This window comes from Myxocyprinus asiaticus, chromosome 12 (genome assembly GCF_019703515.2).
Source record: "Myxocyprinus asiaticus isolate MX2 ecotype Aquarium Trade chromosome 12, UBuf_Myxa_2, whole genome shotgun sequence".
NCBI classification, from domain to species: Eukaryota; Metazoa; Chordata; class Actinopteri; order Cypriniformes; family Catostomidae; genus Myxocyprinus; species Myxocyprinus asiaticus.
The window spans coordinates 29,139,781-29,155,886 of record NC_059355.1 but is presented as its reverse complement, the minus strand read 5'-3'; the positions used below and the strand labels follow the sequence as shown (position 1 = coordinate 29,155,886).

The following is a 16,106-nucleotide window of genomic DNA, read 5'->3' as shown; positions in this document are numbered from 1 at the left end:
TTACGCATATATTTATATACACGCTTTGTGAATTGACTGCACAACAACATCTCATGATCATGCCGATGTGTCAGTATGACAAGCCCTCGTCTCACAAACCCCAAACACTGCATTTTGATGAATCCCCCAATTCAATGCGTCTGCATCATTTAAATCTCTACATGAACTAAAAAAATGTCGCATCTATTCATTATAAATCCAATGACAAAAACTAATTTTAATGAACAGAGGCACAAAGGCATCATACTGCTCTCTTGCAGCTTAGGGTGGGTCGCTCCGGCATCCCGTAGGATGAGTCTCAAAACCTAGTGAGCTGCCTATCTCGGCAGCATTTTGAAAGCACATTTGACGCTCAAGTATGCTGTTTAGGTAGGCAGCTCACTAGGTTTTGAGCCAGAGCCTATAACTAAGCGTCTGCTCCAGCTAACTCAACGTCTAGGCCTTATTTGGAAAAGATTGGCACGCTCGCCAACTGCATCAGGCAGCAGACAGTGAATGAGTGCACGGCTCAGGGTGAACAAATGTAACAGCGAAATGGCGTTTTGGTTTTAAATGTGTAAGATTTCCTTACCTGCTGATTTTCTGGGCAAAGGCGCGGCGTTCAGCCATGACTGTAGCCGCTGGGTGCTCGAAGAACTCCAGCGCTCCAGCAGCGATGTTCCGTCCGCACCCGTATTCCGACAAGCCCCGCCCCCTGCGGCAGGAGAAGATAGTGGGAAACACAGAAGACGTCTGTGATTGGACGGTTGAGAAGTCGTTCATAAAGCTGTAGTAACCATAACAGGTGAGCAGGGAAGGGGCGGGACTTGTCGGAATACGGGTACGGCAAAAACAAGCGACCCAGTCGCACATGAAAAAACGTACCGTAAAACTGGAGAAATAAACGCACATTATCTTCAACACCACTAATGTCGGTCATCCACATAACAACTGCTGCTAATATTCAGCCATTATTATTAAAATAGTGAAAAGCTGAGATGCTTAAAGTGTTATTTCTTTCTATTGTGTTGCAATTGTTGTGATTTTTAGAAGCACACATTTTTTTATGGGAACTCAGACAGTACTTTACAGTCTTTTGGATTATGGGTTGGAGTCTTCCCAACGTGATTCATATCCTGTGTGCACAATAGAGGGCTCTTTTACAGGAAACTATCAGTGTAGCCACAAGTGTGAAATGCATCCGTTTCCACTTTCATAAATCATATGGAATGTGGAGGCACTGACATTTCCACGTACTTAAAATCACATCATGGTTATGTGATAGTGGTTGCACCTAACGCTTCTGCTTATGAATAATAATGTGACTATAAAAAACATAAGATTGCTCATATATGAAGTAAAGAAATAATGCTTCAACAAAACATATTTTCGTTGTATTTATTATTTCGTTATATCGGTCTTTAATTGACCAAATAATTGTTAACGAGAAAATCCAATATGGAGACAATGGTAATAGAACAGTAAAAGTAATCTTTCAAAAGACAAAATCTCCACAAGACATGCGTCTCAAATGCGCCCAGCAGGACATTTCTGAAATACCGCGAGACCGCACGAGATCGCCACTTCCTCAAAATGTAAACAGAATTGAACTGCGAGTTTTTCCAGCATAAGATATGTGAGCAGGTACGTTTTAAACTACATATGTGGTTTTTTATTTTTTATTTTATTTGACTAAGAATTTACCGCTTGTTTGCATTTACGTTTATTGTAGGTAACTTTGTAACGTTTAGAAGTGTGATCAAGTTTACTGATTAATTAGCATGCTAGCCAGCCAACAACAAACTGAGCTGTATTTATGTTTGTGCTAATGTCACTGTATTCTGACCAATGCATATATCATTTTATTTAAACTTTTAATCTATCACTTAAAACGCGAATGATAGAATATCTTAATAATAAAATAAGCGAGTGAGCAAATTAAAGGAATATTCCGGGTTCAATTCAGGTTAAGCTCGATCAACAGCATTTGTGGCATAATACAGATGACCACAAAATTGATTTAGACTTGTCCCTCCTTTTATTAAAAAAAAAAAAAAAAATATCTGGGTTACAGTGAGGCATTTACAATGCAAGTGAATGGGGCCAATCCGTAAACGCTAAAATACTCACCGTTTCAAAAGTATAGCCCCAAGACTGTAACAGTTAAAGCAGTGTTTCTCAACCACTGTGCCGCGGCACTCTAGTGTGCTGTGGAAAATTATCAAATGCCACAAAATAAATAAATGCATGGAAAAAATATATATATATAATTTCAGGGAACCAAACACCTCACCTTTTGGAGAAATTCGCCGTTTTGAAACCATGATCGGTCACTTTTGTGATTGTGAAGAGCAATGATTAATGTGCAAATGTGACTGATATTTATACGCGTTAAGGGTTTTTCACATGACTCGCTTCAGCGCTGCAGAATACATTGAGGTCTATGAAGTGACGTCAGTTTACACCAAAGTGTTTTTCACGTACGTCTTTGCTTCACCAATAATGTCTTTGAGAGTACTAAGCAACAAGAAATTTTTAAAAACTGTCCAAATTTGTGAATGTCTCGTCATTTCTTTTAATTACATATTACCTTATCGTTTACGAATATCAGAGACCCCAGTTATTGAACTCATTTAAATTCACCAAAAAAACTTTTAGACCTAAACATAAACGAGTCCTTTTATTACTTTCTGCTATCAAAGCAACTGCAAGCTTTTTTTCTCTCTCTTCCAAATACATGTTTTCAGTGTTTATTGTGCACACCTCCCGCTTTTTAAAATCGCTCCTCTGTGACGCTTTCTGCAACTCTTGTCATGTGGAGGGCAATGCGGCGCTTGACGCTGGCGTTGAACGGAGCGTCGACGCCTCGACGCCTCGACTCAACTTATGTGAAATGCGCTTTACAATGAAGAAAGAACATTATTGAAACTAAAAATTATTATTATTTGTCTATTATTGTGGTCTTTTCTGATAAAAGCCATGCTCAGCAGTTTAAATAGGCTACTGAAGGAAAATGATGCTGTAGATCTGCTTTGTGTTTATAATTCTTATTCTGAAGTCAGTAGATTTGTAGCCATGCAAGTTTTAATAAAAGAGAAGGTAAGGACGTTATTGAAACTCTCTATTATTAGACTATTATAGTTGTCTTTTTGGATGAAAAATAATGCTCAGACTGAAGGAAGACTATAGATCTGCTTTGATCTTTTAATGCTTAAACACTATAAAGTCTCTTGGTAGATTTCGTTCATGAATGACTCAAAATGATTCACTGACTCTCACTCACAGCACACAAGATGCTCATTTGTCGCCACCTAGTGACATTTCCAGAAGGGGTCACTGAACTAATCAGTTAATAAAATTTAACAAATTTGTGAAACAGAATCAAGCCTCACCAAAATACTCTTTATTTTGCAGCTAATTCTAATTCTAAACTTGAATCACTGAAATAGCTGGAATTGGTGCTTTTAGCTTATTCTTTAAAAAAATATCCCCAGAAAAGTTTTCGTGGACCAGTGATTGTCTTACCTTTTTCGCCCCTCATGAGTTTGCATCCCTGTAATTTGTTGTGGCATTGCAAGAACAAATCTACAAATTAGAAAAGAAGCAAATTTGTTGTTTTTTCATTACCTATTTAGCGCTCTTGCCACCTGTGACCTCACACAGCGTAGCCTACCTATGTGACTTTTTTTTTTTTTTGTTTTTTTTTGCATAGCCGAATTTCAAACATTATAAGTAAACACACTACTAAGACAGAAAACATGGACAAGTTCTTGAAAAGGAAAAATAATGAAGATGGTTAGCCTATGTGGGATAGTGGTGTGATGTAGAATTTTTTAGTCGTAAAAAGTGTGCCATTGGGGAACACTGAGTTAAAGAACGGGCAAGGAGGAGGCAGGAACCGGATGAACAGTCAAAATAAAGGTTTAATGATAGAACTTAAAACAACATAAAACCTAAAAGAACAGACACACATGCAGCACAGCCGCCTGTGTTTCTCTCTCGAACTGGGGTCTCCGGCGCCCCTTTATCTCGTTCTCCTGCTCATCAGCTGATTCAGCGCCTGCTGTGCACACTCACAACCGGCCACGCCCACCTCGTTACAAAGACATAAACAATATGCCTATTAACCTGATTTTAGTATGATAAAATCATTTACCTTTTCTGTGAAAATGTGTTGCCGATTTTGCAACTTTATTGCCATGACAATGTAATGTCAACAAACCCTAAAACGACTGTAAAAATGATGATTTAAACAACATTACAGCTCAAATAATACTTGAGTTTTAACAGATGAATTAATGTATGTGCTTTGATAAAATTATAAGGTTCACATTTCTGCCTTTAAACCATCCACTAATTGGCCCCATTCACTTCCATTGTAAGTGCCACACTGTAACCTCAATTTTTGATTTTTCAAAGAAAAGGACGGACGAGTCAAAATTATTTTTTGAGTTTATCAACATTATGCCACAAATGCTGTAGACTGACCTTAACCTGAATTGACCCCAGAATATTCCTTTAATGTCATATTTCCAGGAGAATATAACTTGTTTTGGTCATTTTAAAAACACTTCGGAGAATCTCTAGCATTTGTGCTGTGATGGGTTCTGCTCCGTGGCTGATGAAATGGATACTAAAGAGACTGACGAGGTGGAGAAGCTGAAGTCCAAGTTCATGTCAGCATGGCACAGTGTGAAATACAGTATGTATTGACACATCTCACATGTGTGTCTCTGTTAGGATGTTCATTTTTCTTTCATTGATAGTCTTAAACACTGCAAATCTCTATAATTTTCTTCTCACTAAATTTCTGTCTTAATTTGTTCAGTTATGCTTGCACATGAATAAACGTGAATGTTTGTTTAATCCTTATAGGTTGGGCTCTTAAAACGAAAACTGCCTTCAGCCGTAATTCTCCTGTTTTCTTGTTAGGGAAATGCTACCATTTCAAGGCTGTGGGTAAGAGGTCATTTTACACACAACATTTTGCTCTGATGGCATAACCTGTTCTCATTTACTACATTCCTTTAGGCTGTTTTAAAAGGAACATTGCTGTTTAAAATTCTCATACACCCAATATTCTCAACTGTTGTCCTCAGATGACGAAAGCCCTACTGAGAGTTGTACTGCTGATGCATTAGATGATGATGATGTTGTCATGGGCAACGTTGATGGATTTCGAAGGGACTTCACCTCACGAGTTTGGCTGACCTATCGAGAAGAATTTCCCGCCCTTCCAGGCTCCACCCTCACTTCAGACTGTGGGTGGGGTTGTACACTTCGGGCAGGGCAGATGATATTAGCCCAGGGTCTCTTGCTTCACATCTTGGGTAGAGGTGAGATTGATTGAATGATGAGTAGACCCACTTTTTTCACCTTTTCAGTGTAGATTGCGGGGGTAATTTATAATAGGTAAAATCAAATGAACAAACATGCAGGAGATTTGTAGAATTTTATGAATGACCAGTTCTTCTGAGTGCTGCCAGGCACAAATTTAGTGCATGCCCAGCAATGAATGCCATATACCCTCTAAGCAACAAAAATTTTGAGTTGTGTATTCTAACAAATGTCTATGAAAGAGTTACGGTTTTGATGCTGAAGCATGTCACATGAAAAACAATTATGAGGTGTGTGTTGCTTAAATAGATTGTGCCACAGTTTTGGAACAGAAGGGGTTGAAGCATTATTTTGGCTGTGCAGTTCATGAAGAAATAGAGTCTTCATTTAGAGACTGAAAGTTTTAATTTTTCCATTGCAGAGGTTGGATATTTTAGTATCAGAGGTTGTCACTTTCTAATGAATGAGTTCTCATGATTGACTAAGGGCAGTTTTGTGCAGTAATGTGAATGGACACGGCATTTGCCAGTTTAATACCATCATTCAAAAACAACATCGAAGCGTCATCCAGCGCCCATGTCTATAATGAAATGTCATTATTGAAATTTCTGTCTATAAAGAGGCGAATGGCTAATAAAACATACTTATTGGCCAATTACAGGCCTTGACACTTTCCAAGGTCATTACCTATGGACCCCACAGCCAGGCCAGCACCTTTATGACCCTCGGTACTCCTTCCCACACCATTTCAGACACCCACCCTGTTTGCAAGGATAAAATGTTGTAAAAGTGAAATACGTACTACATTGAATATTGTAATTGAACTTTTGTCCATAGAGCACTAGCCCCACTGCTTCATTAAAAGTCAATTTTAAATATGTCTGTGAAGTAGAACAGAGAAATTTAGGGCAAACTTTCTAAAATACATCTGTTCCAGTACTTCTTATTGCACTGTATATACTGTAATGTTTGAGCTCATTAACAAAATTAAGATTTTAACTAATTGGTGTGTGCATAAAGCTGATTTTAAACTATAAAAGCAAAACGATACAGACCTCTCAAAAAATATGCATATGCGTTAGTCCTTTAAAGCACAAAGATATTGTGCACAAACTAACTTCAAACATGTTTTTGAACATTTGAAGTGTGATCTGTTAAATAATTGCCAACTGACAAGATTTCAAAAATATCTTAACAAAATCAGAAAAGTCCCTTACCCTTCATAACTTTTGAAGCTAAATGGCTGTTACTGGTAGTAAAACCATAAATTCATCAAATAACAGTAATGCCCCATTTACAAGTGTGATAACTTTGCTTTTCCAAACACAAAGCTGCGGTGCTTTTGCAATGATTGTGTTCAGCCTGGTCTCATGAAATTTACGTGAGCATTGCAACATTTTTGCAAAACTGAAATTATGTGCTTCTTTACACCTTTGGCTGCAGTTCCCAAGTGAAATGTTCAGCGGGGGGCGCCAAAACCGATTGAAATGATGTTGTAATCAGATGAGGTTTTTAAGGCTAATTTTAGATGGAGGTTTAAGAAGTAAAGCGTACCTCCCTAACCTAAAACTTTACCCTAAACCTAACTAATACTGTCCGAAAAGATAAATGAGTTTTACAAAACTGACATCCTTACCCTTAACAACCCCTAATCCTAACTGATATTGTTTTAAAATGCAAATGTAAAATGAAAAAATATATACACACACACACACACACACACATACACATATTTACTGAAGCAACCATGTCACTTTGTATCACTTATATGCCACTTTTAATTTTGTGTGTCTTTGGCTGGACTCAAATCATGGTCGTTGAGTCCAAAGTCCAATGCTCAATCAAGAGAGCTACCAAGCAAGCTAATAGTATAAGAATATGTGTGTACATGTAGGTGGGTCTGTGATACAAGTGTTAAAATGTATTGGTTTTTCAAATCATGCATTAAAGTAAAAGTGTTCTGATATAACATAGCAGGGGGGTGAGTAATAGAGTGCGGAAAAAAGTTTTTATAAAGTCATAATCAACAATTGTACTTGTGATTTGTGTGACAATGAATAAAATGCACAGTTGTTGTTATGCCTCTAGTGTTCATTTCACCAGGAAAATGCAGCAAAACTTAGAAAATGGCACGTTAAAGTCAGTTTGCAAAAATGTATATAAAGTAACGTTCATTCTATGATACCAGGTTGCAGCGTTTTCTTGAATTACAGATGTCATTTTAAATCTCTCGGATCATCTCTGATCAAATAAACCATGGATTGCTGATTTTATAGATTAAAAACAAATAAAAATAATATATATATATATATATACACTGTATATACAGTACTGCGCAAAAGTTTTAGGCACTTGTGAAAAATGTTGCATAGTGAGGATGTCTTCAAAAATAATGAAATAAATAGATTTCATTTATCAATTAACATCATACAAAGTCCAGTAAACATAAAAAAGCTAAATCAGTATTCGGTGTGACTACCTTTGCATTTAAAACATCACCAGTTCTTCTAGGTACACCTGGACACAGTTTTTCTTGGTTGTTGGCAGATAGGATGTACCAAGCTTCTTGGAGAATTCACCACAGTTCTTCTATCTATTTAGGCTGTCTCAATTGCTTCTGTCTCTTTATGTAATCTCAGACTGACACGATAATCAGTGGGGGGCTCTGTGGGGGCCATGACATCTGTTGCAGGGCTCCCTGTTCTTCTATTCTAATCTTTTCTATTTGCAAAAGTTATGTTTGAGAGTCTAACATTTATATTTCCTACTGACACACTAAAGCTAGAGATATAAATAACCATCTTATGACAAATGCTTTTGTGAAATATCTTATGTTCCTAAGACTTTTGCACAGTACTGTATATGATCATAAATCTTTAAAATTCTTTGTCACCAGACTGGACCTGGGCAGAGGCACTGACCTTGGAGCCCCTGGATACAGAGACATGGACCAGCAGTGCAGCACGGAAACTGGTGGCCACATTAGAGGGCTCTATTCAGGGAGAAAGAGCACAGGTCACCCAGCCTCTCTGCCCTGTTCAGGGAGGGGCTGAGAAGGCTGACTCCTATCTGAAAGAGGCATATCACCGCACCATTGTGTCCTGGTTTGGGGATGGACCCTCAGCCCAGCTGGGCATCCACAGACTAGTGCAGCTTGGGATGACATCAGGAAAACGGGCGGGAGATTGGTTTGGCCCAGCAGTGGTGGCACACATACTCAGGTTGGAGTGCCTTAAAGATACTATTGTGTGTATATAAGAGTCTGCCTTAATAATCACCCAGTCCTCACTTTGATGTAAGTTTACATAGTGGTGTTTGAAGGTTTCACTTAAATGTTTCGTCAACATTTGGACAAGCAAATGTCCAGACCTGTTATTGAATGGAGATTATTTGACATTGTTTAATAAGTAATTGTGCAGCAACTTTAAAATGAAAAAGAAAAAAAGAAAAAAAAAGTTTAAAATATCTCTCTAAACCAGGGGTTTTCAAACTGGGGCCGAGGCATCCCCAGGGGGGCACATGGGGTGCTAGGGGGTCTACAGTGTAAAAAAAGTTAACCAAAATTCTACATAATTACTGATTCGTTCTGCTTTCTATACATTTTCAAATTAATTTAATATTTTCACATTAAAATGGGTAATAAAATGTTTCTTAAGGATTATACACAACACCTAATCTAAAATTGGGTAGAAAAAAGACACCCTGTCAACTTAATACAAAGCAAATATTTTCCTGATCATATTTTAATAATTTATTTTGGCTTTAGTACAATGACCATATAAGAGCCAACTATTTAATTTTGCCAACAACATGTTGTCTTTATAATGACACGCTTTCTATTTTTCACACACAGTACAAATGAGTCTTTATACATAAAAATATAACTGCCTTTATATTTCAGGAAGGGGATCCCTCATAAGGCAGTCATCATATTTGGGGGTCCTTGGCATCAAAAAGTTTTAAACCTGCTCTAAACCATTTGTCTCACCCTGTCATTCTCTCTTTCCCCCTGCATCCTTTAGAAAAGCTCTTGATGGGGCCACAGAACCAATGCTAAAAGGCATAAGTGTTTATGTAGCACAGGACTGCACAGGTATGAAAAATGCAAATCTAAAATTCTTCCACAAAAAAAATTAGGCTTGATAGAGGAATTTGCCTACCCTCAACATAATATTTTATAACATTCAGCATACTATTTATTTGCCAAAAATGAGATTATATAAATAATTTGTTTACTGTTGAAAATTGTTTGGAGGAAAAGATTGATGTTGACAAATAAGTTTGTCACAGTTGATAAAAATGAGAAACATGTATCAAGTTCATAGAAATTTAATATTTGTTATATTGGTTAAAAACACTTATAGTATTTTCTACAAAACAATGATTAAAAAAAAATGTCTACTGGTGTAAAGTACAAAGTATTAAAGGGATAGTTCTCCCAGAAATGAAAATTCTCTCATAATTTTCTCACCCTAATGCCATCCCAGATGTGTATGACTTTCTTTCTTCTGCAGAACACAAATAAAGATTTTTAGAAGAATAAATCAGCTCTTGTGGTCCTCACAATGCAAGTGAATGGTGGCCAGAACTCAGAAGGTCCAAATATCACATAAAGCTATCATAAAAGTAATCCATATGACTCCAGTATTTTAATCAATGTCTTCTGAAGCATTACAATCAGTTGGGTGAGAACAGTCCAAAATGTTACTCCTGTTCACTGTACATCTTGCCATTGCGTCGATTATGAGCTTGAAATCACAATCGCCAAGGAGACTGCGGTCAAGATTTATAGTGAAAAAGGAATTACATTTTGGACTGTTCTCACCCAAAACGATTGGATCACTTCAAAAGACATTTATTAGACTTTTATGATGGCTTTATGTGATATTTGGACCTTCAGAGTTTTGGTCACCATTCACATGCATTGTATAGACCTGAAATATTCTTCTAAAAATCTTCGTTTTTGTGTTCTGCAGAAGAAAGTCATACACATATGTGATGGCATAAGGATGAGTAAATGATGAGAGAATTTTCATTTTTAGGTGAACTATCTGTTTAAAACTACTTTCTTTGCAACTTGAATACATTTGACAGTACACAACTTATTTATTAATTTCAAAAATGTTTTGAAGCATGTTTTGCTAGGTAAAATTTTTTTTTTTTACAAATATCATGAATATTTGAGTCACAAATATCAAGAAGTTTCCATAGGGTTACTCCATTTAATCCAAACCAAGACTGTATCTTATGAAAAATATCAAAAACTTCACACACAGTCATAAGGGTCTACTTGGGTGTTTGTTTGTTTTTTTGTTTTTTTGTTTTTAAATACTGTTGTAATAGAAGATAATTCCAAAACACTGTGCGAACGCATTTCATTTTTTATTTTATTTTTTACTTTAAGTTCCAGGATAATTCCATCGGAATGACTTTGAACTCAGAAACTGAAAATATGTTCATAATAGTATAGGTGTATTCAAGTAATTGTGTTGTGTGAATTGTATTTTTATTGAAGTTTTGAATAACTTAATAGATCCGGACCAAAAAAAAAAGTTACGCTATTGACCCTTTAATAACTCATTTAAGGTCCTAGGATGAGTTTTTCTTTTTTTTTTCTCTCTCTCAATACTGAACCAACAAACACAATTTAATTTTACATAAGATAACTTATAATAATTGTAGCTGAATAACTGTATAGTTGGGATGAAAAGATCACAGTTAGTGTGAACTCTTTTTGTATCACTTGAGAGACAGACAGAGGACCCGGTTTTGACCTCTGTGTTATTGATTGTCTGCAGTGTACAGTGCTGATGTTATTGATAGCCATTCAGGCCAGACGGGCAGCCACAGTAATCCTCATGGACTCAATGCTGGAGCTGCTCCTGATAGTAGGGCTGTCATCATCCTCATTCCTGTGAGACTGGGCGGAGAGAAAATCAACCTAGAATACTTCAGTTTTGTCAAGGTGAGCCCCTTTTTTTTTTTTTTTTTTTTTTTTTTTTGTCCAGAACTGCTCTAAAAACTAACACACAATGGTGGTTATGTATTCAAGTACAGCCAGAACATGTTGCTGTAGAAGACATAGTCATTAAAGGCAAATCCTCAGTTTGTTTCTTTATCTTAATCTAGATTTTCAGTGTTTTTTGTCCAAACCAGACCATATGGTGACAAAGAGAGAAATATTTTTAAAGATGTGGCTGTTGACCTAAAACTGTGATCTTAACTGCTCTCTTACTCTTTCTCCCAGAGCATATTAAGCTTAGAGTACTGTATCGGCATCATTGGCGGAAAGCCTAAACAGGCCTACTATTTTGTTGGATTTCAAGGTTAGTCTTTTATTCAGAAGTCATTTAAATACTCTGTGATGGTTAAAAAAATAGACAAAGTAAATCAATGCATACACATAGAAGGCCAGCACCATCAGGGAAGCTTATTTTATTTTTCCCAAACCCATAAAAATGCTACACCATTCATCATGCAAGGATATCCCAAGTAGCAGGCATTCTGCATTTCCATAAACAACTTGCATTGATTTCAGAGCTATCCAGTGGCCCCACTCTCCATCACCTTCAGCAGCCAGTGGAAACCTTCAGTTGTACATATTGGTAGTCAATATTTACCCATTTACATTTTAGCAATTTGAAATATACTCCATGATGATGTCTAAATGACAAGCAATACATTCTCCTTGCCAGGCTCAGCCTGCTGCATGCATTTATCATATGCAAATTATGTAATATAATTGCATGTTTATAAAAGTAATTTCTCCACACCAAAATTAAATGACAGCTCCCTTTGTGGCATAACAAATGTGCTTGTACAACTGGATTTGATTATACAGAGTTTAATCCATCCAAGTTTAAGAAGGACCAAGAAAAAAATTCTTGAGTTTGATTGTTAGAAGCCCAACTGAGGTGGGTGACTTTGAGCTGCTCTGCATAGAAATAGGGCAAGGATATGCATTAAAATAATCACTGTGTTTTTTGAATAACTTGTCTTTTGTTGTGTCCTTGCAGATGACAGCTTGATTTACATGGACCCTCATTACTGTCAGTCTTTTGTGGATGTCAGCACAAGCGATTTCCCTCTGCAGGTAATGTGGAATTACAAAAAGCTGACTGCCGCACAGTGATGTGAATTTAATAGTTTCTGTACTTAAGGGTATGAATATGAAAGTAGTCCTCCGCACACAATTACTGAACACAAGAGATTTGCCTGTTGTTCTGTACTTTGTATCAGTGCCAACATATTTTATATAGCTCCAACAATTTTATATTTCAGCATCATAACTTATTTGTACGCTTATTTTTGTGAGCTGTAAGAAGGGGCCTGACAAAAGACAGAAATATTGGGCCATATGTTTTGCTCAGTTGTCTAAGCCATTCAGATCTCAGGCAGAATCAAATATTTGTCTAAAACAGTATGTCAAAAAGTGAAGCCTTTAAAATCAGATTTTTTTGCATGAATACAAAGTACTCATTTTAAACAGTACTGCTCTGATCTGTATTACACTCTTATTACACTGTAAATAGATATTAAGAACGGCATTTGTAATGCTTTAGTTGTGTACATGGATCACAAATGGCTTCTTTTGATTCCATTTTAATGAATATGTTTGATAATTTTGCTTGGTTAAAGTCTTATCATTGCCCATCACCGAAGAAAATGGCTTTCAATAAAATGGACCCAAGCTGTACAATTGGATTCTACTCCAAAAACGTCAAACACTATGAAAGAATTAGCAACGAACTGTCAAAGGTAGGTAAATACAGTTGAAGTCAGAAGTTTATATACACCTTAGCCAAATACATTTAAACAAAATTTCTGACATTTAACCGTAGAAAATATTCACTGTTTTAGGTCAGTTAGGATCACTACTTTATTTTAAGAATGTGGAATATCAGAATAATAGTAGAGAGAATGATTTATTTGAGCTTTTATTTATTTCATCACATTCCCAGTGGGTCAGAAATTTGCATACATTTTGTTAGTATTTGGTAGCAGTGCCTTTAAATTGTTTAACTTGGGTCAAACGTTTTGGGTTGCCTTCCACAAACTTCTCACAGTAAGTTGCTGGAATTTTGGCCCATTCCTCCAGACAGAACTGGTGTAACAGAGTCAGGTTTGTAGGCCTCCTTGCTTGCACATTCTGAAGTTCTGTCCACAAATTTTCTATCAGATTGAGGTCAGGGCTTTGTGATGGCCACTCCAATACCTTGACTTTGTTGTCCTTAAGCCATTTTGCCACAACTTTGGAGGTATGCTTGGGGTCATTGTCCATTTGGAAGACCCATTTGCGACCAAGCTTTAACTTCTTGGCTGATGTCTTGAGATGTTGCTTCAAAATATCCACAACATTTTCCTTCCTCATGATGTCATCTATTTTGTGAAGTGCGCCAGTCCCTCCTGCATCAAAGCACCCCCACAACATGATGCTGCCACCCCCATGCTTCACGGTTGGGATGGTGTTCTTTGGCTTACAAGCCTCACCCTTTTTCCTCCAAACATAACAATGGTCATTATAGCCAAACAGTTCAGTTTTTGTTTGATTAGACCATAGGACATTTCTCCAAAAAGTACGATCTTTGTCCCCATGTGCACTTGCAAACGGTAGGCCTTAAAATACATCAACAGGTACACCTCCAATTCAGTACACCTCCTATCAGAAGCTGATTGGCTAATTGTCTAAAGGCTTGACATCATTTTCTGGAATTTTCCAATCTGCTTGAAGGCACAGTTAACTTAGTGTATGTAAACTTCTGACCCACTGGAACTGTAATATAGTCAATTAAAAATGAAACAATCTGTCTGTAAACAATTGTTGGAAAAATTACTCATGTCATGCACAAAGTAGATGTCCTAAACGACTTGCCAAAACTATAGTTTGCTAATATTAGATCTGTGGAGTGGTTAAAAAATGAGTTTTAATGACTTCAACCTAAGTGTATGTAAAGGATTTACAATTGAAGTGTAAGACTTCAACTGTAAATCCAAAACCGTATTTGCTATGAATGCACTGCTGATAAGAAAACTTGTGTTCCATAATTGCTGTTTTGATCTATGAAGACATGATAAGTGTTCAAAAGTTTATTTTGCTGTAATTGAGCCAATTCCTCAATTTCACCACACTTTGACTAGAATAAATATTTTCCTCTTAAGCTGTAACAAGGCAGTTGTTTTAGATTTCTGTCAGCAGGTGGCAGCATTACACTGTATAATTGGGAACTGTTGTTATACACGGTCACTTCATCCTGTATAGACTACTGTTAGGGGCAAATGTTGTATATTCCTTTGTCATTCTTTTATAATGAGTGAGATGTTTTGTGATTCATTTACATTTATATTTTAGTTTAATTTATGATTAGAAATCCACATTTTAAGTTAGGTTTGTAACAAACTGTTGTTGTACGGCAGATATTGCAGCCTTCATCGAAAGAGAAATACCCTGCATTCACCTTTATGAAAGGACATGAAAAGGATTATAAGCTTTCCGGTTCTGTAGAAAAGAGAGAATGGCCTTTCGTCAGAGACACAAGGAAAGCAGGGGTGACATCAGGAGGCTTTGTTCTGCTCTGAGAGAAAAGCTTTAAACCATAAACTAACAGCCCAAGTGATGCACCACAAATCAGGACTACTATTGTAAATCTGGATCTTTCTTGATACAACACTGTGGACCTAAAATATAGGGCGCTGTGCCACCTTGGGCATTCATGTCATTTCAGAAAAGGCCAAGTTAAAGGACTTGTTGCGGTGCATGCATTAGCTTCACAAAGTTGGAACACTCGAGTGAAGCTATGTATCAATACTGGTGTCACATTTAGAGCTGTAATGTCCCGTATGTGGCTGGTCTATATGTTTTTGAAAGCTAAAGTTAATGTAGATATTTTGTTTAAAGTCTAGACGCTGGAGTGCTCCATAACCCTTTACAGATCACAGCTCATAGCCTCTCTCACACACTACTATATTGAAGTTTGGATCCATTTACTGCAAATATTTCAGTGCTTTTTATATAAATGCAATTGACATGTGTGGTCAATACATGTATTTTGTAATTCAACAAAAAGTTTTAAACTAGAATCACATAATTTCTCTCTGGGTAAATATAGCTTCTTTTTTAAATAATGAATCAAATTATAGATGTAGATTCCTTTTTAAAAGGTACACATAATATTGTGATTTATCAGATGAAGGTAATTATCACTAACTTACGTTTTATGTTGACTGGAAGGATAATGTGCCTTCAGTGTTGAGTAGAAAACACTGTATCACTTAAGACTACATACAGAGCCTAAATAAACATGTCATGGTGCCTGTTGAAATTATATTTAGATGTGGTAGCTAGATTTAAAAAGCCCTCTCTGCTGCCAGCATTTTAAGAAATATTAAAGTCATTGCGCAATGATATGTTTGAAAGAAGGGCTTTGTATAACATTAATTTGTTTTATTATATATTGACAGTACAGTGGTTTAATCCAATGTGTGAAACAAAGAATTTCAGAGCTGCTTTATTATTTACAAATGGTAAAATGCAGGACATGGATCAATATGAATCAAATGCATAAATATTTATATAACTTCACTGTTTTTTTGGTTTATTTTTTTATTATTGTTATTAATTATTTTTTATTATTTTTCATTATTTATTTGTAGTGACTATTTCAGCAAAATTGTTAACATAAAAGAAGATATTGTGCTTCCATGTCCAGTTGTTGTAAATAACTGGGTCATTTTTGTTAGAAACACCTTGGAACCACAGCACTTGATATTAAACAGAACTGTAACACTAGCTC

General features: G+C 36.4%; 2 protein-coding genes across 15 annotated transcripts in view; one reads left to right on the top strand and one right to left on the bottom strand.

Moving 5' to 3' along the window:
- The window catches only part of LOC127448865 (dedicator of cytokinesis protein 7), a 75,863-nt gene extending 75,174 nt beyond the window's left edge, over nt 1-689 (bottom strand). For all 13 annotated transcript variants that reach the window (XR_007898598.1, XR_007898599.1, XM_051711742.1 and 10 more), the window contains exon 1: nt 572-689. Coding sequence is in view for 11 of the 13 variants with exons in the window: in XM_051711742.1 (XP_051567702.1) it covers nt 572-609 (38 nt within the window). In the remaining 2 variants the exon portion in view is untranslated. The remainder of the gene's footprint in view (nt 1-571) is intronic.
- Nucleotides 690-1,547: 858 nt separating this feature from the next.
- On the top strand, nt 1,548-15,890 carry LOC127449212 (cysteine protease ATG4C-like). Of its 2 annotated transcripts, none has more exons than XM_051712485.1 (11): nt 1,548-1,623; nt 4,516-4,681; nt 4,855-4,938; nt 5,079-5,315; nt 8,213-8,537; nt 9,339-9,409; nt 11,115-11,281; nt 11,564-11,642; nt 12,333-12,409; nt 12,955-13,074; nt 14,731-15,890. In XM_051712485.1, exons 2-11 carry the CDS (start codon nt 4,606-4,608, stop codon nt 14,890-14,892), a joined length of 1,398 nt encoding a protein of 465 aa, XP_051568445.1. In that variant the 5' UTR covers nt 1,548-1,623; nt 4,516-4,605; the 3' UTR covers nt 14,893-15,890. The 2 variants fall into 2 exon arrangements, with proteins under 2 accessions (XP_051568445.1, XP_051568446.1); XM_051712486.1 differs by having other exon boundaries at nt 1,550-1,615.
- The last annotated feature ends 216 nt before the right edge of the window (nt 15,891-16,106 follow it).

Coding starts and splice junctions, on each gene's coding strand:
- LOC127449212 (XM_051712485.1), top strand. CDS start 4,606: ATGGATACTAAAGAGACTGACGAGGTGGAGAAGCTGAAGTCCAAGTTC. Junction 5,316..8,212: donor GCTTCACATCTTGGGTAGAG/GTGAGATTGATT, acceptor CTTTGTCACCAG/ACTGGACCTGGGCAGAGGCA. Junction 13,075..14,730: donor TTAGCAACGAACTGTCAAAG/GTAGGTAAATAC, acceptor GTTGTACGGCAG/ATATTGCAGCCTTCATCGAA.